Source organism: Macrosteles quadrilineatus, unplaced genomic scaffold, assembly GCF_028750875.1.
Source record: "Macrosteles quadrilineatus isolate MER2022 unplaced genomic scaffold, UCM_ALF_1.0 Scaffold_6__1_contigs__length_79288215, whole genome shotgun sequence".
Taxonomy (NCBI): domain Eukaryota; kingdom Metazoa; phylum Arthropoda; class Insecta; order Hemiptera; family Cicadellidae; genus Macrosteles; species Macrosteles quadrilineatus.
Genome location: NW_026542599.1, coordinates 25,538,016 through 25,563,680, shown reverse-complemented (window position 1 = coordinate 25,563,680; position 25,665 = coordinate 25,538,016). Strand labels below are relative to the sequence as shown.

Below are 25,665 nucleotides of genomic sequence, written 5' to 3'. Positions count from 1 at the left end.
CAGGTGTTCAAGTTTTAAATGAATAAGTTTCTTGTGCGATAGATAACAGGGCGTCACCAGTCATAACCTACAATTTGAAGCTTGGTGAGTAAACTTCTAACTACATCTTTTTAGTGGATATTGGTTTAATATAAACCTAGGTCGATAACAACAACTAGTCTTAAACTATTTTACCTTGCTTATACCCACCAATAAGCGCATAGCTTGACATTCTTTATTTAAATAGGTGGCAGGCGTAGATGATCTTCAGTGTGGTAAATTGTATAGTTCAGTTGTTTCAAGTTACAGTGCAGTTAGTTACCATGTGCTTGTTCACTCTGAAATCTCCCCAATCAGGGATTTTTAACCTCACTTACCACTTAAAACAGTTGTAGCCTTATACCTCATACTGAGAGGTAATTGGAATAGGCCTACTAAGTTAAATACTGGCACTACCATTACCCACAGTAGTGTTACCGTATATAAATCATGTTGAATCAATTTCATCTCTAATAATTATGTTGATTTTTCATCCTCACACCTTGATGGAATTCATCCTTAAACCTAGTTGCTCAAATGAAATGTACCTATGCACAATTTCGGGTTCATAGAATACTAACCTTATTTTAGTAACTGATGTCACTTGTATTAGTTGTACTGTATTCTGCAGCTTGATTCTCACCTCCCATTGGTGTAAGTAATTTTTCCATTTGTAAAATCCCCTCAAATTCAGCTAAACTTGTATTAAACCAACATCAGGAATAAGGTTGAGTAGTGCAGTGACTAAATTCTGATTTTTAGGAGGTAGTTTAATTGGATAAGTTTAGGTTAAGATTAGGTACTATCCTAATATCATCATACTCCCTGATCTCCCTGTTGTGTTATATACCACATAAATCTCTTTCCAGTCCATCAGGTACATACTGTAGGAACTTGCTCCTCGCAAATTGACACGTGCTTTCTTTTATTCGCTTGACATTAGAATTTAAATGGGCACTAGGATCATACTGGGTAACCTGCAAAGGTAATTATGCATTTTTGTGGGGATGATCACAAAAATTGCATAGATTTTGTAACTGAAAAATGTATGTACGTAAAAGTAAAGCAATTAAAATGAAGTTGTTGGATTTTCATCAACAAGAAGACGTTTTAGTTTAACGTTCTTAAGCTCATGTCCGGTTTATTTTGGTGCTGAATTTCTGCTGTTTTTGAAAATTCATATTGAAATATAACTAACAGTAGGAATACTTTGGGTGAGAAAACGAGCACTCCTGACGGTCCTTGTGATTTGTTCTTGTGCATTTACTTTCCTATAGTTTCAGCTTTCAGGACAGCACCAAAAAACAATTTTTTAATTAGCTTTCTTTTGAAACTTAGAGCTTCAGTAGTCATCAATGACGATTAGTAAGTTCGTGTTTGGCCGCTCGATATAGGAATCCAATGAGTAAGGGTGGTGGCTTTGACCATTCCCTTTGTTTTGATCCTGAAAAAGCTATCCATCGAGACTACATGGGACAATTTGCAGCCAATTTTTGTTTAACTTTAATATTGTTAAGAATGAGCCTTTTGTTGCGATCAAAATTCTGTTATCTCCCTTAGGTTAGGTTAAGTCCCTTAGGTGTCATGTGATGGATAGTAGATTTGAAATAAAATACAGGGTGTCCTGTAAGTAAGGAGGCCTACTGTGTACTTACAAAAAGTTGAAAACAATGTATGAGGGACAACAACTTTGGCAAGAGGTTTTAAAATGTGTCAAAAAAAGGGTGAAAATCAAGAATAAAATTTTGTCTAAATCTTCGTTAGCAATATATCTGCCATTTTGTGTGTTTTTTTAAATTTTTTAACTGACTTGGCTGGTTTAGTCAAGTACACTTTTTAGAATTTAAAATTATCTATAATTCAAACCACACCAAGATCAAAAAGGTCGAATTGTAAATAGCTGAGAAATCACAATATTTAGGTGACAAAGTAAGGGGCATCCTTACCTTCTATGCCTTATTTTGCCTGGCCTGTACAACAAAAAATTATCGGTTTGAAAGATATTGCAACCTACAGGTGATTTGCCCCATAAAATAACATACCTATTTAGCGCTTACCTAGATAAGGTTTGTTGACAAGTTAATAAGACTCCCATTCCATATAGTATACTGCTCCCCATACCCCTATAGCATTTATTTAAAATTTCGATATTAGAGATTTTCCATAATAACTCATAAATAATGGAAAAATCTGATTTTCACCATAACTGCTCGAAAGAATTTGATTAAAATCTAGTATTTTATAGTCCTTCGAGCTCTAAACAAAATGGTTTAACCGCCATTGCTGTAAAAAGTATTGTTAAAAAGACATTGTCACCGTTGTGATTTTCCCCATAAAATATAATTAATCACACTCACACTGCTGACACATCATGATAAAGGTTGTTGACAAGCTAATTGGAGAAAGCATGTGTCTGATTGCTGATACAGTTTATTTACATTGACTATAGACATACAGTTAACGAACGACGGTGTAATTTCATAGTGAATGGATTACGTTACAAATTAGTGCCTGCAACTGCAGAACTGTTCAGGCACTACTTTGACGTTACGTATTTGCGTGATTGGGACTGCAGGCGCTATATTGGGGATGTGTTTTCTTGGCTTACGTGTACACCCAAGGTTGTAAATACACCGTACACTTTAGGAGCGTTGAAACGCGCAAGTGTTTGGCAAGGTACGTCACAGTATAGCAGAAAATGCGTAAGAGTTTTGATTTCTATTCGACCATTTAAATAAACACCGATAAGGAAATATTAATTTCCGGCTGGAACGTCTTTGAGTGGCCTTTGTGTGCATTATCAATTGGGTTAGCTCCACGAACATACTTACAATCGCGTAGTTAGGTTAGAGCTGGGTTTAGGTTTGTAATGATAAAACCACTGTTATTTTCAACATTTCTTATATTTTTATTTTTAAGAATTTAGCAGGCAAACAATCACACATTGTTGATAACTACAGTGGAACCTCGATACCAAGACTCATAGGAATAAAAAATACTCGTTATCAAGGTTGATTCCTTACTGAGGTTTTCAATAACATTAGCGAGAAAATAAATTCTAGAGGATTTGAAAGTGATACAGGTTTTCAAGGGTGATTTGCTTCGAGGCTCCACTGCACCGATCACTTTGTAAGTAGGTTCCAATACGAGCCATGTAATGCCTAAGTACCAAGTCACCCCCTGACACCCCATGGGAGGTGGGGGAGGCGTCGCGACGGTGGTGGGGCTCAGTTGGCAGCGTGTCGACGTCGGCGTCCACCATGCCAACACTGCGGGCTAGACTTCGCACCATGGTGCCGTCCAAGAGCAAAGTAAGTGGCTAACCCTTTCACTCGTACACCTGTCAAAACATCATCGATTCATTGTGGGCTTTAGAGATTGAATAGTCTTAATATAACTATCGAAACATCCCCGATCATTGTTGTTTTTTTAGATTTAATATTTTGATTTATGAGCTCAACGTTTTAAATTGGATTTTAACTTCATATAACTGACAAAACATCAACTATTTATTGTGGATTTTTGCGATGAAATATTTTTATTTGTGTGCTCACCATTAAAACTGGGGTTTAACCTCCCTTTAACGGGCATAACTGTCAAAACTTAACTGATTCGTTGTGTTATTATGAGATTAAATTATATACTTGGGGGCTATGAAAATATGATCATTGAACAATTTGGAACTTTAAAACTACATTACTTCTTAACTTTACTTTCACTGGCATAACTGCCAAGGGTGTTTGGTAGTAAGTGTCAAATATTTTAAGGCATTGTTAGGCACGCAAATTGCGATAAAATACCCATTTTGGATAGTTATGTCCCACTCATACTCCCGCCAACAGCAATTTTTAGATTTTTCAAAATTTAATGAAATTGTCGAATAATATCTCAATTTTCCTAACTCCTAGCCAACATAATGATTTTTTACAATGGATTTTTAGAACCCCCATTAAATATTCTATCAAAAACATTTAGTTTGGCACAGCCAAATTCATATAACACATTGTAGCTTGAATTCAACTTTAATAAACATTTGGAAAAATCATTAAAAAGGGTGTGCCATCTCGCTTAAGAAAACTCTTTCATACGCCGTGTTAAAACCTGCCAAATTGTATAAAAGACCTCTACGCATTTCAAGCTTTAAAATTATATACAACTTTTGACATTTCACATTTGCCAGGGGACGATATCAGTTTCCACATACTTATTTTGACAATCATTACGCTCAAAAGAAGAAGTTATAGTACGTCTCTCATGGTAAAAAGTATATAAACTTGAAAATAATAAACATAAATATCTTATTTCTTATTCTTATTTCTATTTCTATGCAATTTCCCTTAACATTTAATTTGTTATAGGTAACGGGTGTTTCAAAATGAATATCGGGGTTATAACTTGCATTACATTAAACTTGCCGCTATAATTGACACATCAAATGAAAAATCAACTCAAAGAGAATCTTTCCAACGACACATTATTTAAAAAAATCGATCCAGTAGAACTGTAGATTTAGCCTAGTTGTACAAAGTTTAAAATAAATCAATAACATGGTATTTTTTTACCACTAAATTCGGAGGCTGCTTAACCTTTTCAAAATAACTTTTAAATGGCGAGAAGCATTTCTTGAAAATACTTAATAAAGGTAGCCAAAGTTGCCTCCAAATATAAAATGTGAAACCCCCCGTTTTCAATGTAGACAATTAGACATTGTAAACATTTTCTTGTCTTGTGCTGTGTTTCGAATGGTGCTCACATTGAAAAAAAACTTTTATGTAAAATTCTTCGAGTTCCTTTTTAATTTGATGTGTCATTTATAGCGGTAGGGTTAATGTAATAAAAGTTATAAAAGCGTTAAAACCTCGATATCCATTTTGTGAATCTCGACACACGGTACTATGTGTTATACTTGCAGCCAATGATCGATTAACATAGCCAAATCTATTTTCATCGTATATAGAATTTAAGTTATTCAATTCACGTCAACTTAACCACGTTTGATTACCTCGCAAATTAATCTAATACATATTTTGAACAACAAAGATATTGACAAACTACACATCAACATCAACTCACTTAATAAATAATACAACAAATCTAAATAATCTTTGGGTCGCCACTTATGGCTCCACTTATGGGAATTCAGTTTACAAATCTTCAAATCAACTATAAGTGCATCCCTTGCCAGTTCCCCACTACCCTTACCTAATTTAACTAAACAGAGGTCGATATAGAATTAAAGTGGATCGTTATGAACTGCCATTTGGAAATTATATTTGCGAGTTTTGCATGTTCAGACCCATTGTTTGGCCGAAATACAGTGAGACAGTCAGGGGCGTTCATGGCCTGAACGCACGAAGCAGACTCCCCTCCTGATTTACGTTAAATCCACCTTTGTCTCCATTATAGTCGGACTTTATATTACTGAACATTTAAAAGTATTTTCCTCACTGTATTTATTGAATACTTTTTTTGACAGTGTAATTTTGTTGAATTGTTATGTCTTTTCTTGGAGTGGAACACAAAGTTTGACGATTAAATTGAGGTATCTGCAAACTTAAAATGCTATGAGAAGGGAAGGAAACATCCCACGACGTAGGAAGTGGTGAAGGAAGTAGTACAGGCGAGCAGTGTGGAGTTTAGGAATGGATTAATGTATCTGCAATACTAAGACTGCTTTCATAGTAAACTAATGATTTTACCCGAGCAAAGCTCGGTCCCCAGGTACTATGACATTAACACCTAGTGACATTAACATCTTCTCTTACGTGAGGGCTGTTTTTTGTAAACAAAACTCCTCCGTTATTTCAGGACCGATTTTAACGTTTGGGGTGTCAAATAATTCGTCTCAATTCGTAGTTTTGCATAAAGGTTTTAGAATTTAAAAACTCTTACCCTTAAGGACACGAGACGCTCTCAAAGGTCGCATTTTCCCCATAAGAATTGCATTGAAAACAAATTTAAAAACAAAAACAGCTGTATATAAGAAGAAACTCATCAGCTTTTTGGGAGTAAATATTGATGTTTGTAATATTTAGGAGGTTATAGACAAATCCAAACAGTCAATCAGTTTTGTTGGAAGAACAGACAATTAATATGAAATCTTATACGTACGAGAAGAGTAGAGGAGAGGCCTGGTCTCACAGTAAGGAATCCAGGTACACAATCACTTTGGGAGATGAATAATTTTTGCCAGTTATGCTAAGCAACTTATTTTGGAAGTAAAAAAAGAACCTAGAATATACACATCATGTTGTCACAGTGGTAAAGTAAACCTACCTAAAGTCAGGTCAAATAAATACATGCAAGAAATGTTTACTAGTAACAGCTTAAAGTCAGGAAACATTTGTAAAAAACACTAAAAAATAAGGCCGGGTCCAAAAAATGCTAAAATATTTTTACAAGAAGCGTTTATTATTTCAAAGCGCTATTAAATAGCGTGTTAAAATCTATTTAAATTAGTTGAGCGGAGCGAGCGAAGCGAGCGAAGCTCTTATACGTCGACTCTTATGCATTTCGTAATACGCAAACTACTCCTAGACGGCTGAATCAATCGTTTTCAAATTTTGCATGGTAATAAAGACCATATCGGTGAGTGCCAACATCTATATGGCATTACAAAGGTCTCTCTGGAATCCGCCCCACTGGGTCTAAATGTTTCAATGTAATCCTTATGGAAGCAGTATTTGATACATAAACAATAACATATGATCAGCTGTTGACTTTTGAATGCAGTAGATAAAGAAATAGCTGATAGCAATCCACAGATATTAGAACAGAAACGGTATGGATCATAAATATAATCAAATGACGACACTAGCTTGAGGACCGTGACGTAGGAAGTGGTAAAGGAAGTAGTTAAGGGACGATTAAATTTAGGTACTGTATCTGCATTCCTAAAAATCTATGGGAAGGGAGGAAAACGGGTCCGCGACGTAGGAAGTGGTGAAGGAAGTAGTCAAGGCAAGCTGTCCGAAGTGTGGAATCTGTTTATGACCAATAAGATTTAGGAATTTTCAATCCAATAATGCTAAGGGAAGGGAGGGAAACAGGTCCGTGACGTAGGCAGGGGTAAAGGAAGTAGTAAAGGCGAGCTGTTCGTGGTATGGGATCTGTTTATGACCATTAGATTAAGGGTATTTGCAACCCTAAAATATTATGGGAAGAAAGGAAATCAGGTCCGCGACGTAGGAAGTGGTGAAGGAAGTAGTCAAGGCAAGCTGTCCGGAGTGTGGAAACTGTTTATGACGACTAGATTATTAAAGTATCTACAAACCTAAAATGCTATGGGAAGGGAGGAAAACAGGTCCGTGACGTAGGAAGTGGTGAAGGAAGTAGTAAAGGCGAGCTGTTCGGGGTATGGGATCTTTTTATGACCAATAGATTATGGTATTTTCAATCCAATAATGCTAAGGGAAGGTAGGGAAACAGGTCCGTGACGTAGGAAGGGGTGAAGGAAGTAGTAAATGCGTGCTGTCTGGAGTTTGGGAGCTGTTTATGACGATTAGATTAAGGTATATGCAATCCTTAAATGCTATAGAAAGGGAGGGAATCAGGTCGGTGACGTAGAAAGTGGTGAAAGAAGTAGTAGTAAAGGCGAGCTGTTTGGGGTATGGGATCTGTTTTTGACCATTAGATTAAGGTATTTGCAATCCTAAAATGCTATGGGAAGGGAGGAAAACAGGTCCGTGACGTAGGAAGTGGTGAAGGAAGTAGTAAAGGCGAGTTGTCCGGAGTGTGGGATCTGTTTATAACCAATAGATTAAGGTATTTTCAATCCAATAATGCTAAGGGAAGGGAGGGAAACAGGTCCGTGACGTAGGAAGTGGTAAAGGAAGTAGTAAAGGCGAGCTGTTCGGGGTATTGGATCTGTTTATGACCATTGGATTAAGGTATTTGCAATCCTAAAATGCTATGGGAAGGGAAGAAAACAGGTCCACGACGTAGGAAGAGGTGAAGGAAGTAGTCAAGGCAAGCTGTCCGGAGTGTGGAAACTGTTTATGACGATTAGATTAAGGTATCTACAAACCAAAAATGCCATGGGAAGGGAGGAAAACAGGTCCGTGACGTAGGAAGTGGTGAAGGAAGTAGTAAAGGCGAGTTGATTGGAGTGTGGGATCTGTTTATGACCAATAGATTAAGGTATTTGCAATCCAATAATGCTAAGGGAAGGGAGGGAATCAGGTCCAAGTCGTAAAAAGTGGTGAAGGAAGTAGTCAAGGCGAGCTGTCCGGGGTGTGGGAACTATTTATAACGATTAGATTAATTTATCTAAAATCTTAATATTCTATGGGAAGAGAGGGAAACAGGTCCGCGACGCAAGAAGAGGCGAAGTAAGTAGTTAGGTGAGCAGTGTGGAGTGTGGGAACTGGAAACCGTTTGTAGCAGTTAGAATAATGTATCTGCAATGCTGAAATCCTATGAGAAGGGATGGAAGCATACCCACGACATGGAAAATGGTGAAAGAAGTAGTAAATGCTAGCAGTGCGGAGTGTGGGCAATGTTTGTGGCAATTAGATTAACGTATCTAAAATACTAAAATGCTATGGAAAGTGATGAAAACAGGTCCACGATGTTGGAAGTGGCTTAGGAAGTAGTAAAGTATGAGCATTGTAAGAGAACCGTCTGTGGCAGTTAGATTAATGTATCTTCAATCCTAAAATGCTATGAGAAGGGAAGGAAACAGGCCCCACGACGTAGGAAGTGGCGAAGGAAGTAGTAAGGCTTGCAGTGCTGAGTGTGGAAACTGTCTTTGGCAGTTACATTAATGTATCTGCAATCCTAAAATGCAATGGGAAGAGAGGGAAACAGGTCCACGACGTAGGGAGTGGTGAAGGAAGTAGTAAAGGTGAGCAGTGTTGAGTGTGGGAATGGATTAATGTATCTGCAACGTTAAAATGCTATGGGAAGAGACTGTAGACTGTAGTTTAAAATGATTACGAAGCACGAATCGATACATATTTTCGATACATGGAATCGTTTACAACAGAAATTTACAACTGAGTTGACAACAGCTGATTTTTACTCCATAGAGGCTAAAAACAATTTTTACTCCCTAAAGAGTAAAAATGCTACTTAAGACCCGCAACGCATGCATTAAGAACGACTGTTTTTACTGCAGTATAACAAAAACAATATAATATGAACCCTTGATGACTCCGCTCAATTTTGTGGATGCCTCTGCGAACGCCACCTAGTTACATAAGCATTTACCGGGTATTTTAAACTCATAGAAAATTATGACTCTTATTACTGTAGTTTTAAAATAACTTCTGTATAATACCGGTTCTTGACAATTGCTCGATTTCGAGCAACAGGTACACTAGTTATATTTAATATTTGATCTATAGCCAATTTTTAAGGTAGGTTCTGAACCGTAGGTCAACACAATTAATTATCAAAGACCTTTGGTGATTGGCGGGGTTAATACAAGCTGTATGTTGAACGAATCAGAATTTCCCCCGTAGAATTAATCCTTCTATTAACAACACAATAGAGCTTGAAATTGCTAGTGGTTTATTAATACATAATGATGGATCTGTCTTCGTTTGGATTAGACAGTTGATTGAATGGACTAGGCTGGTTGTTACACAGTAGGTGTTATACATCAAGACACATTGTTGTCTATTGATTCGATGGATGAAGGTCAATATTTTTGGTAAACACTTGCGTGGTGAAACTCGTGAGGTTAATAATATACTTACCCTCTCTTAACCTGTGGCCACTCAAGTCCAAGTTGATTTTTGGCCTCAATAAGTTCTATGGACTTTTCTATCTTCCACCACGTCGAATTTACCAATCCATATCCGAGGGTTTTCGTTAGATTTTTGTTTCGTAACGATTGCTTCAAGATATGTCCTATATTGTCAATCTAAATACAGAGCCAAAACACAGACAAAACTTGAGCTGCATTTTCTCCGAAAAGAATAAACCTCTAAGGCACTGCTCCGAAAAGAATACGCCTCTAAGGCACTGCTCCGAAAAGAATACGCCTCTAAGGCACTGCTTTGAAAGTGTAACACGCAGTGGTCCTTTCAGAGTTATGCACATCGGAGTTATACCTTTCGGAGGTACATCTTTTGGAGCACCGCTAAACTAACAGCTACGAGTGTGTTTCAGAATGGCGGCGGACGGATCATGAGTGATGAAAGCATTAACGAAGGGCTGCTGGAGAAGCTGCGGGTTTGTGCGGTCAAACCTGGGGAGAACATCGAACAGCTGAGGTCGGTGACAGCGAGGCTGCATGGCAGAGCGGCGTCACAAGGTGAGAATAGCTAGGCTGCAAGGAGAAATAGTTGTAGAGTTGATTCGGTAGAGGTATAGTCTATATTCTTATGCTTTCTACCTCCACATGCTAGAACGGAAGGCTCTACAAAACTGTTGGAAGGCCAAACAAGAAGAGTCAAGCATTTTTCACGTAGCTTCAACTGCAACCTGGGACCTCGGCAACCTTAGCCTCAAAGTAGGCTATCAAAACTTCATCTGCGGGAGATGACCACGTCGTTCACTTGGAAAAGATAATGACCGACGTTTCTGCAAAGACGTGAATTCTTTGTAGTAATCCTCCTCGGTAAAATTCACCTTGATCCACTATCTTCGTCAATTTAAGCACGCGGACATCGCCCGAAGGGCCAAAGATCGATTCGACAGCAAATGTTGAACTCAGATTGAAACATATCCTTCCATGGTTCACATAGTTTCAGGAATCAATTTACTGTATGTTCGACATAACCACTGCAAACCATTGTCCATCCAGTTCTTTAAGGCTTGTTGAGAATATTCTGGAAATACCGTTAAATCTGGTCTAGTTGTCTTCAACCAACGTCGTCTTTCGAGATGCAAAGCCATACTACATGTTTGATAAACCTGGCGATCGGCTGCCTCTTTTTACATCGCATTTCACCGTCCACACGACTGAGCTACCATGAGTGTATTATAGGATAGTAGTCGTACGTGTTCTTGTATTACTATGTGTGTTGAGAGGGTTCAACAGCAATGTTCACACCTGGCTGTGCTCTGTTGTGGTTTGGCGAGTGTCCCCGCTTCATTGTATTTTACTTGGGCTGACTCCATCGTTACCTAACCACCATTATTGCACGTTGCACAGCAGCTTGACGACGGGGCACGCTTCTTGAACATACTGGTGGTTAGAGCGCGGGACTCCGGTTCCCGGGGTCCCGGGTTCAAACCCTGCCAAATCACCAATGGATTTTATATAAGCGATAATGCCGTAACCCCTAGGTCCAGCCTGAAGTAATGTGAAAAAAAATTCCGGGCTCGTGAAAAAAAATCCTACAGGCTAGGTGCAGAGGGTCGCAGCATTATCACATAGATAACAGGCATTGCTGTTTAGCGGGATTCGAACACGGGACCTCTGGGACTAAACCACCGTCCTCTACCACCAAACCATCTTGCTTCTCAATATCGACAACAATAATGAGGAAAATAATACCAAAATCGGCTATGTTTACTTAATTACAAAATAAATCATCCTGACTCTAATTTGATTCAATTAACCTATTTGTTTCTGTGGATTTATTTTGAAGTCTTTGTACCGTAAGACCATTAGGTTGGGAATGTTGTATTCAAATTTACTACGAACAGCTGTTCCACATTACACAGTTGGGTTGCCATCGTATTGTTTGTTATTGTCTGATTCAGACCCAATTATATCAGTCCGGAGGTCAGCCAAATATTTTAACGACGAGAATATTTTTACAAGTGGATTGTATTTGGCGGAGGTTGAATTTTTTAATTGCGTTTAGCAATGTGCTGAGTCGCTAAAAACTAATACTTTTGGATTAAAGGAGTACATAGATACTGTACCCCATTGCCAAATTAAAGCTATTGCTGATTTAAGAATAAATACCCCCACCTCAGCAAACATGCAGACCGAATTTCCATTTGCCTGATTAGATTTTTACCTAAATCTATTTAAATAACATTAGGTTTAATGAGTACCTAGGTCTGCTGATACAGGGAGGGTAATAAAGTGTGTTTTAGTAAAATACTGTATCGATAGCTTAGAATAAAATAAATGCATTTGCCAAGTTTGTTGTTACATATTAGGCAGTTATTTAAAACCGTATTTAGTTCGTCTGTTTTGATTCTTAAAAAAGGCCAACAAAAAGATGAATAAGTGTTTATTTATAATACAAGTGCTAACACACAGCGTGTATTGGAATGTAAACAATTTGAATTGACAATGAACTATAAAGTGTGCCCTGTTGAACAGGGACAGTATTAACAGTTTATCGACTTTTATTTCTGTTTGGATTCTTTTCTACCCCCCCTCTACTACTTTGTACTAGTATAATTTCTTAGTTTAGATACATTACTGTCAACAAATATTCAGTTGTAAGATGAAAACATGAAAAATAAGTTTTTTCCACTGATACTCTAAAAATACAATGTCAGTAGTAAAATTCAATGTTCTTTATTTGAATGTCAAACTGTAATACTCCAACTATCATGATCAGCGAAATTGGAAAAATGTACATTTTGAACTTGTAGCACACTATTAAGATGCTCATTCAATTATCTTCTCCAGCTGATCCATATAGGATGTATGCTATATTATCAAAAGGTAGAGAGCGAAATGATCTAGTGGTAGAGCGCGAGGCTTCGGTCTCCGAGGTCGTGGGTCCAAATCCCTGCAATCAACAAAGGGTTGTAGCTTTGTGGTAATGATGTGATCTTCTAAGCCTAGCCTTTGGAATGGTTTAAACGGTTTCGGGAGCCTAGCGTCCTAGGATGAGGACATCAAAATACAATGATACCGAAGAATTAATGGAACTAATTCTAAGTCTTGTGACATCTTACTCGAAACCTTGGCGCCGTTTGTACCATTCCCACCAAAGTTTTCCGACAGTAAATATAGCAGACGGATTTAATTGGATAAACATTAGACTCACGGAGCCGGCCAAAGGGGCGAAATTAACGACGACTTTCGTTTGAAGCGTTGGCAAAATACGCGGACATTTTGTTTTAATTAACGATTAAGTGTGATATTTATATCTTTATGTTTACATTTAGTCCAGAGTGTTCATGAGGTCGTTATTTTAGCAGCCGTAGTTGAGGTTGGGGTTCGCATTACAGATTTATTTCTGCACAGAAGCACAGAAAACATACCACAGAAGATTCCTGCCATGTCGTACACGGTTTATAAAAACTGCAGTCTTCTGGGATGTCTGATTCTTCGTGATGTTCCAATCCAGAGCTGAAACCTTACTGGACTGAGGCTATTTTAGGACTTAAGGTGCATTGTCCCTGAAGCGACTCTTGCGATAGTAGCTGAGCGACAGTAGCTCAGCGATAGTAGCTCAGCGATAGTAGCTAACCATGTCATTGTCCCAGAAGCGATTGTTCTAGAGCGATTCTGTTCATTAGTTTGTTGACTTTCGAGTGAATTGGTGCTACTGTAGTGCCATGACACCAGCTAATTTTAAAACGTTTTTATTAGCTCACTTTCTTAGTCCGGTACAAACTTTGCAATCAATAACTAACTTCCCGACGAGCTAGAGAATTGAAACTTTAAAAATAGCTCACAAATGGATGACAATGCAATATACCATTTAATTTTCATATTCGCCTCGGGCTAAGCCCCATGGGCTTCCAAATTTTTCATGTTTAAATTTTGGAAGAATGTAGGCCTAAATATTTCAATTGAAGTCAGCTGTAAATACTAAAATTTGACAGTTCGAAGGGCAGAGGTTAAGAGGTACAGGTTCTGCTCCCGAGAGATTCTAAATATAAAATAAGCAGCTCAAAGGAAGATAAAACATATGATTACAGATAATAAGTGTTTGGTTATGTATTGACAGGCCATGTAAAATAGATTTAACATATTTACACATTAAAGACTAAAAAGTATAAAATAATTATAAATAAAAAATAATTTTAAAAAATACCACGTTTTTAAACGCACTAAAAAGTAAAAATAATTTATAAATATGTGGAGAGAATAAATACTTGTAAGATTTAAAACGATAAAACGTGGGGCGCATGCAATGGATAATAATACAGTAGTTCAATAAGGTGAAGATAAATTGTAAAATTAGTATGCGCCCCACGTTTTTCTTTAAATCTTCAAGTATTTATTCAATACATATGTTGTACTTTATAATGCGTTTAAAAACGTTGCATTTTGAAAAAGTTTTTTTTATATTTATAATTTATAATAGTAGTGATCTATAATATTAAAACGAAAGTGTGTTTTTTTCGTTCACGATTCTGAATCAACCACTCGACGGATTTTCACGATTTTTGTGTTGAAAGAAAGATAATTTTGAAAACTAGGGAATGTCGAAGCCATAATTTTAGTTTAGGGTCCCAGTTTTTTAGAAATTAAGTTTTAATTTTTAAAAAGTCTAGCAGCCGACGCTAAGATTCTAAACTAGCTTTTGGCATAAAATAATTTGCTTAACATAACAGCTGTAAACATTCAGCTTTTGTGTCACAAATTCAGCATTTGGATAAAAATGTAAAGACATACTTAGGGTTGACTTATTTATACTATGTGTAATGCAAATCATTGATACGTTCAATTCTTCTGTAAGAGGATGACAGATTAATTAAATTATACATAGTAAAATACTAGGATGTTCAAATTATTTTTTTAAAGCAATCTTTGTAATCTTTGATTTGTTTTAGAGCAATATAATTAGTTTTAACTAACAGCTGGTTAAATATAAACTTTAGAACTATGAGGTTATTTTATTTACTCTTATTTTGTCATTGATTATAGGAAATAAGTAAGATTAGTAGAGATAATTATACCACAGTTTAAAATAGTTTAGACCGAAATTAATTAAACCACAGTACAAATCGAGGCTCTGTACACGAGTCTTAATAAAAAAGGATAAATGCAAATTATTTTACTATTCCATATTTCGAGGAAAAAATAGAAAAATAACAATGTTTACATGTTTTAATTCTTCATGGTAGCTTTTTGTTTACAATTAATGTTTGTCTTCTTTAACTTTGTTTGGATTAGGCCCGGAAATATTGATGTCATAAAAAGAAGATCAAGAATAATCAGGAATCACGATTTTAAATTACCACCACAACCTCAGCCGAATTTTATACAAAGATTGAACACAACGTCATCATTGACCTAGGATACTGCAATTAGACAAACCATCCTTTTATGAAATCATGTACAGTGTGGTTACGTTTGGGGGTGCCTATCAGCGCCCCCAAACGTGAAAATATCGCTTTCATTTCAACTATGAATATATTGTAGTTTAAATGAACTAATATGGGAAATTACGATGTACACTTATTCAATGAGGGTGGGTAATTATTAAGGATAGAACTGATAACTGTATGGATAATAAACATTCACAATTACGTCATTAGCTTTACTAGCGTGTTTACTTTTTATATTCCTGCTACATGTGACCAGTTCTTTTTTCAAATGAATGTTATTTGAACCAAACAGCTGTTTCAAAACAAACTGTTATTGTTTTTACTTTTCTTTGTTTACACTTATTTATTTAGCAATTAATGCAGTGATATAGATGTAAAGGATAGGTGTGGCGATTTATGTGTACTGTGAATTTTATTGGATATTATCGTTTTAGGTCGTTTCTATTCAGACCTACTGGAAATTGGGTGTATAGTAGTTGTATTGTGGAATAATTATGGAAGAGGCAGGTATGCTATGGAAGGTGGTATAGTTGACTAAGTCTATACACTTTTCAATTGACTATTACTCTTTCTACTGTAGGCTACTTATAATCAGTGTGCGTCTGTGCGAATCGGCTGCAAATCTCATTTCAACGCTTTTCACATCGTAAAAATTGCAGAATTGCTGTTTTATTGTAAAATTATCGGATTTAAAATGCATATCGTATAGGTCTATGATGGAATAAAAACATATTTGGTCACACAACATTTGTTTACAAGATGATTTTTCACATTAAAACCGCAAGAAACTTTGTCTTTATATGTGTAAACTAGCTGAACTGAATTGTACACGGTTTTAACTGACTACTGAATTCCCGTACGTAGGACGGGCTAACACCTCGTTTAATATTATGTACATATCTCATATCTTCTTCAGGGGTAAAAAGCAGTTTAATATTCTTTGAAGACATTACGACCGAAACCCGTCCACACCTACAAATCGCTCAGCGACTGCGACTCTGACTCCCCTCAGAGCAGACCCGCTACAGTCGCTGTGTTCAGCCGCTAGCCGCTCGAGTCGCAGTCGCGTCAAGGACAATGGTCCCATTTGAAACAACGCTAACCAGTGCTCAGCTACTATCGCTGAGCTACTATCGCTCAGCTACTATCGCAAGAGTCGCTTCAGGGACAATGCACCTTTAGTCCTCTTCAGCCATCAACAGTTAGTGAGTCGGTGGCTCAGTCGGTAGCGTCGCAGACTTCGGGCCCAAGGCAGCGATGTCGTGGGTTCGGATCCTGGTCACTGCCGATAACATTTTATCAGTACAGTTCACTTTTGTACTGTACCGGCTCACTCCTTGCTTTGCTGTAAACGATCCACGCACGGGCGCTTAGTCTATGTGGACGGGCAAATGCAAGGTTAGAAGAGACCGCCAACCTCTTTAAAAAAAAAAAATCCTGGGATGTCTCAAAAGGAATTCTTATTTACTTCGGTAGTAACAAGTAGTTGTCATGTCTTTCATGTCACAACATCTGCAAATCCGCATGCAAGTGTCTCTTTCAACTCTAAAACTACTTTCTTTGAGATCTGCTCCACTAAACAGAGTTTCTTTTTAAATGCTAAGCTTTCTGTGTGCTCATCATCAATAGCTTACTGTGTAGCTTTGTCTCTAAACTCTAATGTAATTTAGCTCATAACCGTTGGCGTATCCACTTTGGAAATCCTTGCACTTTTAATAATATTGATAAAACTGTTGCTGGTTTTGATGTGTTTTAGATTGCGCTTGAGTTCATATGGATTAAAAAAAAGAAGCGGTTAATATTATGGAATGTTGGACTATATTTGACAATTGCAGTGTAATATGTTTCTGTTTGTTATGAGATTTATTCGTTTATCGTCCAAATTAATAGACCATTGTTCAATTGAGTTTTGTCTATTAGCGGCCGTGTTGTACTCACTTAGGAATGTTTATTTGAGAAGACAATTTAAGTATTTAGTACTTTGTTTGAAATGTAAGAAAAAATCAGTAGCATATTAAACTGCTTTTTTTTATACATTGAACTCTACACTTTCGACCCAGTCATATCACAGAATGTTAGTTTGTTTGGGAGTGAACTTACTTATCTGATGTAGTGGTGAATTATTTCAAATACAATTAGTTGTCCATTGTGAGTTAAATGGACAAAACTGTAGGTCTCTAAAGGTGTTTTTCGTTCTCTCAAGATTTTTAATTCTGACCACTCACGTGAAATCGTTGAAAGACACAACTATTTAAGGGATTTTCAAACGAAACCTAAATAATCACTTTTGTAATGGTTTATGTTGTTCTTGGTCTCGAAAAGCGTATTATTAATATAACGATTGTCAGTATTAACTTTACAAGAAGATTCGATAATTTAATATAAGACCAGTAAAGTAAGCTATTTTCCAATAAAGCTTCTGTATGTTCCATGAATACGACAGTTTGTTTTGATTACTGCGATTTGTTAGATTACTGTGAAGTATTAACAAATTTTAATAACATAAATATTAAATATCTTTATAATTTAAAAAGAAAAATGCCATAAGTATGAAAGCAAACGTGTTATTTCAGTGTTATAACGATTACGATGCGATACGACAGTGCATGCGATTGAACAGACATTCGTGAAAAGCAATGACAGAACGACGCGAACTGTCAGAAACCGTTACAAATGTAACTGTTACAGTGGCGGAACAGTGAAAGGAAATACAATACCTGTGACATGCATCCAATATGTAATTTCGATGACATGATGATACAGCAGTGACAATTTTCAGTGGTTTGATCAGTAGAGCTAATGGCGTCCCCATCTTAAATAATTGAGAATTGATAATTGAATTAATAGTGTCATATGACCTGAGTCAGGTATTCAGGTATTCCTGAATTGCGCCAACTACTCCAGGGATCCACCCGATACGTTCACTGCACCAAGTGGCGGCCCTGTTTGATTGTATAGTTGAGTAGGTTAGGTTAGGTTTAGTTCGTTTAGGTTTGGTTCGGTTAGGTTAGGTTAGGATAAGTTAGGGGGATGACATGTAAGCAAGGACATTTCTTGTGCTGGCAACTTACCCCTTATATGGCTTGGGCTTGGCTATAATAATTAAAATTTGTTGAGACCCTCTAAGGGCTAGGCACAATTAAGTAACCCTTTGGCATAATTAATACACGACCTGGCGAATACGAATCTTAGACAGTGATGTTTTGTGTTTCGTAAAAGTGCTTCATCAGAATAATCTAAAATTATTGCCAAAAGTAGATTCGGAGAGACAAGGCCAATATTTAAATCACTGTGGATCTTCTGATGCCAGAATACACCGTCAATCTCATGCCAACGAACATTGCAAATGCAATCAAACTAAATAAAAAAAGATCCACGGATAACACAATTAGTGGATTCTCGGGCAGCGGTTTTGGCGCGAGTGGCGATCAGATGTTCAAGCCGTCAGCTGTTTCATTGAACTTGAGACGTGAACAGTTGCTCCTATGGCCGAGGTCCAGAGACTCGCCTGTTGATAAAACAGTTGCCAACTGAACCATATGATATTGCTACGGCGCTAAACTCGGGTTGAGTTTGTTGTCAGTGGACATATGGTGTAAAACGGCAATGTTTTTGTTGTGTATCTTAACTTATAACAGAACTGACCGTGTTACTATCTCTGATGAGATGTGTTATGATTGGAGTAGGAAAATTTAAGTCTATGTCCAAAGACGTGAATAAAAGCAAGTTTAAGTAACTTAAAAATATCGACAATTAAAACCTTCTACCAATCACACACAAAGTACACTTACATGGATAAATTAAGATTGATATAACTTATGTGTAAATAAAATCGTTTTGGTTGGTTTACGATTAGTAAATTGTTTGACAATTTTATGTCGGATATTATAAAATCACTCTAGCTCTTGAAGCCTTAGTGCCTTAGGTTTATAAGCCTTAGTGAAACCCCTATAATTAATATATTTATTGAGTGGCTTTAAGTATATGGATGGAGTTATACAAAACAGAGAACGTTCTACTCGGCTGGGAGACCTCTCATTTTGTTGTTTTATGTCTTGTTGGTAGGTTGGTCTCAGTTAGGCCATAAACTCCTGAATCTCTAATATTTAGTTAGGTTCATAAGTCAAATCAATTTGCTATTGTAGTTATGTAAATCCCAACCTACATACATACTCATGTTCTAACCCATGTGCCCTCATATAAAATAGTGCATTTTTTAACCCTCTAAAGTGAAAATATTCTAACAACGTAAAAATTCGATTAAACTGCGATGCTCTAGATCGAGTCTCTATCTAAGAAATCGTCAGCGAAGTTGAAACAGCACGCTAGCACTATTAAACTTGTGTACACTTGGAAGTTGAAAAGCGAAGACTGGATTGGTCCGTGTGACACGAAAGCTGGCGAAATCTGGGAAACTATCTGTCACAACATGCATGACACTTTCATCCAGGACAAACTGGCGGAAGATTACTTCACGACATGTGGTTCAAATCCCGCCAATCACCAAATGCTTAAGCTTTAGCGATGCAATAATGTTGTGACGTGGTGATACGGAGCTGAGACCGTTTCCAAATTTCTTTGGAAGCTGAAGAAGATAAAATCCGTTTGTATTAGACAACTCCACACAGAGAAGTAATACCATACTTGTCTCCATAACTTTTTTTCCTGTGGTCATACGAAAATCAACTATTAGCATTATTACGTCATAAGCTCAGTAATAGAGATTACCTATAACATATTGAACGGTAAGTATTTCGGCGATTGAATTTTTAGCAATTGGAAATTCCTGAATTCCTAGTTTAAAATAGAATTTTATAATAAAGGCGACGTGTCCAACCAAATACAGGAACCCTTAACACAATGCTTTTGTGTCTCTAAATAGGTTTCATATACTTTTTTCAAGTTTGACGTAGTTTTTGTGGATTTTATTTTATTTTGGTTTTTATAAAGTCAACATACCTGGGTGCGTATTTTAAGGCAAAGTATGGGGCTATATCGCTTTTGTTCCGCCGTTGAAGGCTAATTTCTTCATATCACTTTTGTTCTGGAGGTCAGCAGGTAGATTTCGGGACTGGCCGAAACATCGCTTTTGTTTCGCGGACATCTCTCTTTTTCCGCAAGAGCTGGTTGTACTCCCCCTTCCCCAAATCCTCTCTTTTGCCCTCCTCCTAATTCTTTCTTTCACGCGGGGTTTAAAATTCGTAAAAAATATCAATAATTTAAATAACTTAACCTAACCTAATCCAACCTAACCTTACCTAACCTAACCTATGAAAAAAGTACTGTATTAGGAGGAGAGCGAAAGAGAGGATTTGGGAGAGTGCACCCTCCTTTCTCGGAGAGAAAGAGATATTTCCGTGGAACAAAACCGAAGTTTCGGCCGGCCTATAAATCTACTTTTGACCCCCGGAACAAAAGTGATGTAAAGAAATTAGCCTTCAACCGCGGAACAAAAGCCACACGCATGTATGGAGTATGGATAGAAGATAGCCGTCTCACCTAAGGCAATTTACCCGTATTTTTTGAAATCTCAATGATGAATAACAACACCTGGGTAGTATTTTGAGTCCTAAATTCAACTGACTTTACTCAGCATCGAACTGGCGACCCTTTGATTGGAAGGCTAGCCATATAACTACACAGCGACCAGGGATACAGAATGAGAAATAACATATTTTTGCGTGCCTATTATTTGGAAAGTTTTAATCTTACCACTAAATATATAATAGTAGTTTTACAGCATATATTCGATGCTGCCAAAGTCCATTCTATTATAGAAAGGATTCTTTTTTGTTGTTGATAAAAAGTCATGGAGTTTCACCTTTAAAAGAAAATGTGGTTCTATAAACAACAAATAAATAACTTCTTGATCAGCATTGTACGTGTTCGCCCATTGGGTCTGATAATGATTGGAGTGTCCAATCGAAATCGATCACCACTTGCCATCTTTTTGTATATTTACCGTTTTGTGAGTAGCAGTATAAGCGTAAATATATGTTTTAAGTGTTATAAGACGTCTCTTTAATTACTTTCCGTAACAACAAATACAATGAACACATTTGAAACACTGCGCTAGGTCATATCATTTCCTATCTCGTTGTATATGTAACATTTTAGTACAGTAGCCAATTTAATGATATTTGAGACTGGGAATTGTAAATTACTGAGATGAAATGGAGATCTGCCAGAGAGTAATTTCTGCTTCTCATCTGAGTTCTCATGTGTTGCTTTTGCCACCAGAAGCTGCAATCTGCCAAATAATATTTTTCTTTACGAAAATACACAGCCATGAAAACAGCTGGTGTGGTTAAAAATACCACTGTTTCACAACTGTAACTTTTCAAGAATTAGTTTTTTGTGCAAGGTCATAATTACGATTTACAATGATTATAAAGTAAATCAGCCAAAATAAGATAAAAATGTTAGCATTTCTTTTAAATCAAAATTCTGGATTCCATCTTTAAGATTATACTATTTTTTTTAATTGTTTATTTCTTTGGAGGGTTAAAGAATACGTTTAGTTTTTCTTAAAATTTTGAAACTTGGAACCCTGTACCATGAGAGGGAGAGAGAGAGAGAGAGAGGAGAGAGAGAGAGAGGGGGAGAGAGAGGGAGAGAGAGAGAGAGAGAGAGAGAGAGAGAGAGAGGGAGGGAGAGAGAGAGAGAGAGAGAGGGGGGGGAGAGAGAGAGAGAGAGAGAGAGAGAAATTCTTTATTTATACACATTATTTTGCAGCAATACATTAAGAAATAAAAATATCACATGGGTCACAATGACCTGTGCGTGATAGAAATGAATACTTGAACAGAACCGGTATGGATCATAAACATAAACAAATAGCTTTGCTGGCCCAAACCCGAATCCTATACTAATAGCATTAACATATATATGGTTTAGGCAGCTCGATTTAAGTAATGTTAAATAATGTTTAATTTCAGGCCAGTTATATCATTTTTTTATGTTTATGATCCATACCGGTTTTGTTAAAGTATTCGTGCCCTGTCCAAATAACATGAAATTCGTGCATTAAGTTTAACTAGTGTACATGTTGCTCGAAATCGAGCAATTGCAAAGAAGTAAAGTAGTTACAGTATTTAAAAACAAATAATTAACTTATTTAAAAACGAATAAAAGTCATAATTTCCGATGAGTTTAAAAGACTCAGCTCATAGATTACGTGACTAACAGTTACATATAATCAACATTTCTAGTAAATATTTGATCATTTTTCAAAAGCTGATCTGGTTTTTTAGTGTATTCTACATATCTTTCCCACTTATAGCCGCATTAGGTGGTCCAGGTTGACCTTCGTCAATGATAATGTAGTCTGCATAGTACTACCCGTTGTCGCTAGTATGTTTACAAATTTCAGTAATTTTTTATAGCGATGACATTTTGTTTACATTACTTAAGAACTGCCTGATTTTCTGCATAACCTCTCTGTCATAATTTTATTTGCTTCAATTGGCATTAATTTGGCTACCTAGTTACTGTTATAACGTAAGTTATATTTACCTGAAAAAAATGCAGAATTGAAAGGCCAAATGTCGTTCAGATGGTTTTTTGTTTCCCTTAAATGTGAATAATGCAAATCCTTCAGTGAAAGTTTTATTAATGTTTCGTGGATGTAGTCATATTATTTTAAAATCACTTGAATTTTATGAAAACATATATTTAATGTCCTTGCCGTACCAGTTTAATTAGCCCTAGAGTGTTTTCCTTTGCCAATCATCATAAAGCTCTATTCCTTTTTATTTTACTATTCTTCAAGCAATTAGTTATATATTTTCCAAACGACTTTTCACTGTCCAACACCCAATATAAGTAATTCAAAATAGTAACACTTTGGCTAACATCCCTGTTCATTGTTTGTGGGAATCGTCATATTGTAAGTGCTCTTCATTATTTAGGATGATAACGATAGTAAATAGTTTTTTTTAAATCTCTATTTTTTCTACTTGGTGGTGTTCTATGACTATGTGGTGTCCTATGTTTCCATGGTAAAAAATCGGTTCTTTCAATTATTGCTCAAGAAATACAGTACCCTGTCAATTCATTTTTCTTTTTTGGTAAAATATATCAAATTGCCCAGGCTTTCTCGATTTTTTACATTGGAATAAAGTACGAATGTAAATTAAAGTAGCAAATATTTAATTTCAACCAAATCAGTAAATGTAACCTATGCGTTTCGTTGAATTGGAAAATAAATAACAGCAATTAAATTATACAGCTGATCAAAATGTAAACAATTATGTTCTTCATAAGGATAACATGGGAACTTTCAAAGCCACTGGGGCAGAGCGCAAGGGGCTTTTTCGAAAATGTAAGGCCAGTTTGCAAATCTACGCGACACGCTCTTTCCAATGAGACGTCAATGGATAAAATCGGTTAAGAAATGGCGAAGGAGTTCAACCGACAAAGTTTCATGTAGCGTATTAATTATATAGATTGTATTTCTACTATAACTAAAATACACTATAGCAATTTGACGATCCTCCAAATAAACAAAAAAGTGTCGAAATCTATATTTCATAACAGTTAACAGTGATAAATGTTTCGCCAGGTTTTATGAAATTACCGATTTTTTTTAGTATTTATAACAAAACATTGTATTATAGAAAAGTAATGATTAGATAACCGGATTATTTTTCTCCATGGAAACTTTTATAAGAAAATCAGCATTCAAAACCTTACCTGATACCTTATGCCATATTTTTCGTATTGAATTATGAAAACGAGAATATTGCATACTTATGGGTGCAATAACTTGAGACCAACAACTGTTTAATACAATAAAGTGCTCTCCCACTGTTGAATTTTTATTCCGTTTTCTTTTCCACCATCTTACCAAAAACGGTTTTGCACTTCCACTGTTGAATTTTTATTCCGTTTTCTTTTCCACCATCTTACCAAAAACGGTTTTGCACTTCCACTGTTGAATTTTTATTCCGTTTTCTTTTCCACCATCTAACCAAAAACGGTTTCGCAGAAACGATGTGAAGATCGCTAGTGGCCAATACTTCCCAAGTGTAAATCAAGATTTTTTTATCAAGTACCATCATTATCTTGATAACAAAGAGTGTTTAAATTTGTAAAGAAAATTGTAATATACATTTTGTTAATGTTCCCAAATAAACTGTAATTCTAATGATATTTGTCTAAAGTAAGGGAGTATTGAGTAGAATAGTTTGTGAAAATCATGTAGAAACAATATTATGCGTAGATTTTGTGGTATTTTTGTCGAGGACATTCTTATTCTGTGTACAAAACAGTTTGTTTATAAATACAGTACTTTAGCGTTAATAGTCAATTCAACTAACCGCCGCGCTGGTCATTTTGCCAAAAGTCTTGACGCAAACCAGTCTTTCAATTTTGTTGTTTGGCCAGCTTCTGGAAATATAATGCTGGCATAATTACATACTATGGACTTTACATGTTCAGTGTTTTCAGTTCCGTTCCAAGATACTACCGACCTCTTAGCATGAAGTGTTGAAAAATGTACACAAAGCTAAAACTAGACTAATAAGAATGTCCTCATGGGCTTATCCCAACTCCGCGCAGTGGTCAGAAATCTGTCAAAACCGACTGTCCAACTCCGCGCAGTGGTCTCTTCGGATCCCTCGTGGCACATGTCCAACTCCGCGCAGTGGTCAATTTTGGCTTTCAAAGCCCTGACGGCTGAGAGTTGGTGTTTGAACTTTGAAATTGTGTTATACTTTATGTTATGTTTATCATTTATAGGAAAGGAAAAGGGATAAGATATACCTAAAACAGGAGATGAAGCATAAAAACCACTAATATAAGAAGTTTTAAAAAGTCCGTGAGAAAGAGTGACCGTGAATTTATACGTTCCAAATTCTACAATAGTCCATCATTCATATTACTGGGCTTATGAGCTCTCTGAACTTTAGTACCAAGTTCAAAAATATTAGTTTTGTATACAACCGCAGATTACTATAACAAATTAGCTGTAATCTCTGTTTCATACAACAGTTAGCTACACTCCCCAAATTGGAAAAAATGGCCGACAAACTTCTATGTTTTTTATGACTTGCAATACAAAATTATATATTATATCAATACTTAAAGCAGTATAGGAATTTTAATAAAACTTCAGACTTCAAAATTGACTTTATATTTAATTACTCTACGTAAAAAAAATGTTCAAAATTCCAGGACAAGTGAGCCAAAATTGGTGGCTTTTATCATAGACAAAAAGAATATTTCATTCTTTTTGTCTATGCTTTTATCAAACATTAATAAGAATCATATATCACAAATTAACATCAAATTAATCATCGTCAACATAAACATCGTGTATATTATTTACAAAACAAAAAACAACAAAAAAAGAACAATCCATTTAAATATCTGGACTAAAAATAAAATACAAATTATTAGCCTACTAAAATTGTATAAGTAAAATATTTACAAATTTACAAAAGTTACACTTATTTCAAACCATAATAAATTTAAATTAATATAGTTAAACAATAATTA

At 36.1% G+C, this 25,665-nt stretch overlaps 1 protein-coding gene across 2 annotated transcripts in view; it reads left to right on the top strand.

The window, feature by feature from the left end:
- LOC128996294 (cytosolic carboxypeptidase 1-like) overlaps positions 1–25,665 on the top strand; it is a 161,227-nt gene continuing 135,562 nt past the window's right edge. The window contains exons 1-2 of one of the 2 annotated variants that reach the window (XM_054421520.1): positions 1–84; positions 10,135–10,279. In XM_054421520.1, coding sequence (XP_054277495.1) covers positions 10,153–10,279 — 127 coding nt within the window. In that variant the 5' untranslated portion in view covers positions 1–84; positions 10,135–10,152. Of the gene's footprint in view, positions 85–3,286; positions 3,330–10,134; positions 10,280–25,665 lie in introns of those variants that run through there. The other variant, XM_054421519.1, reaches the window with a different exon arrangement.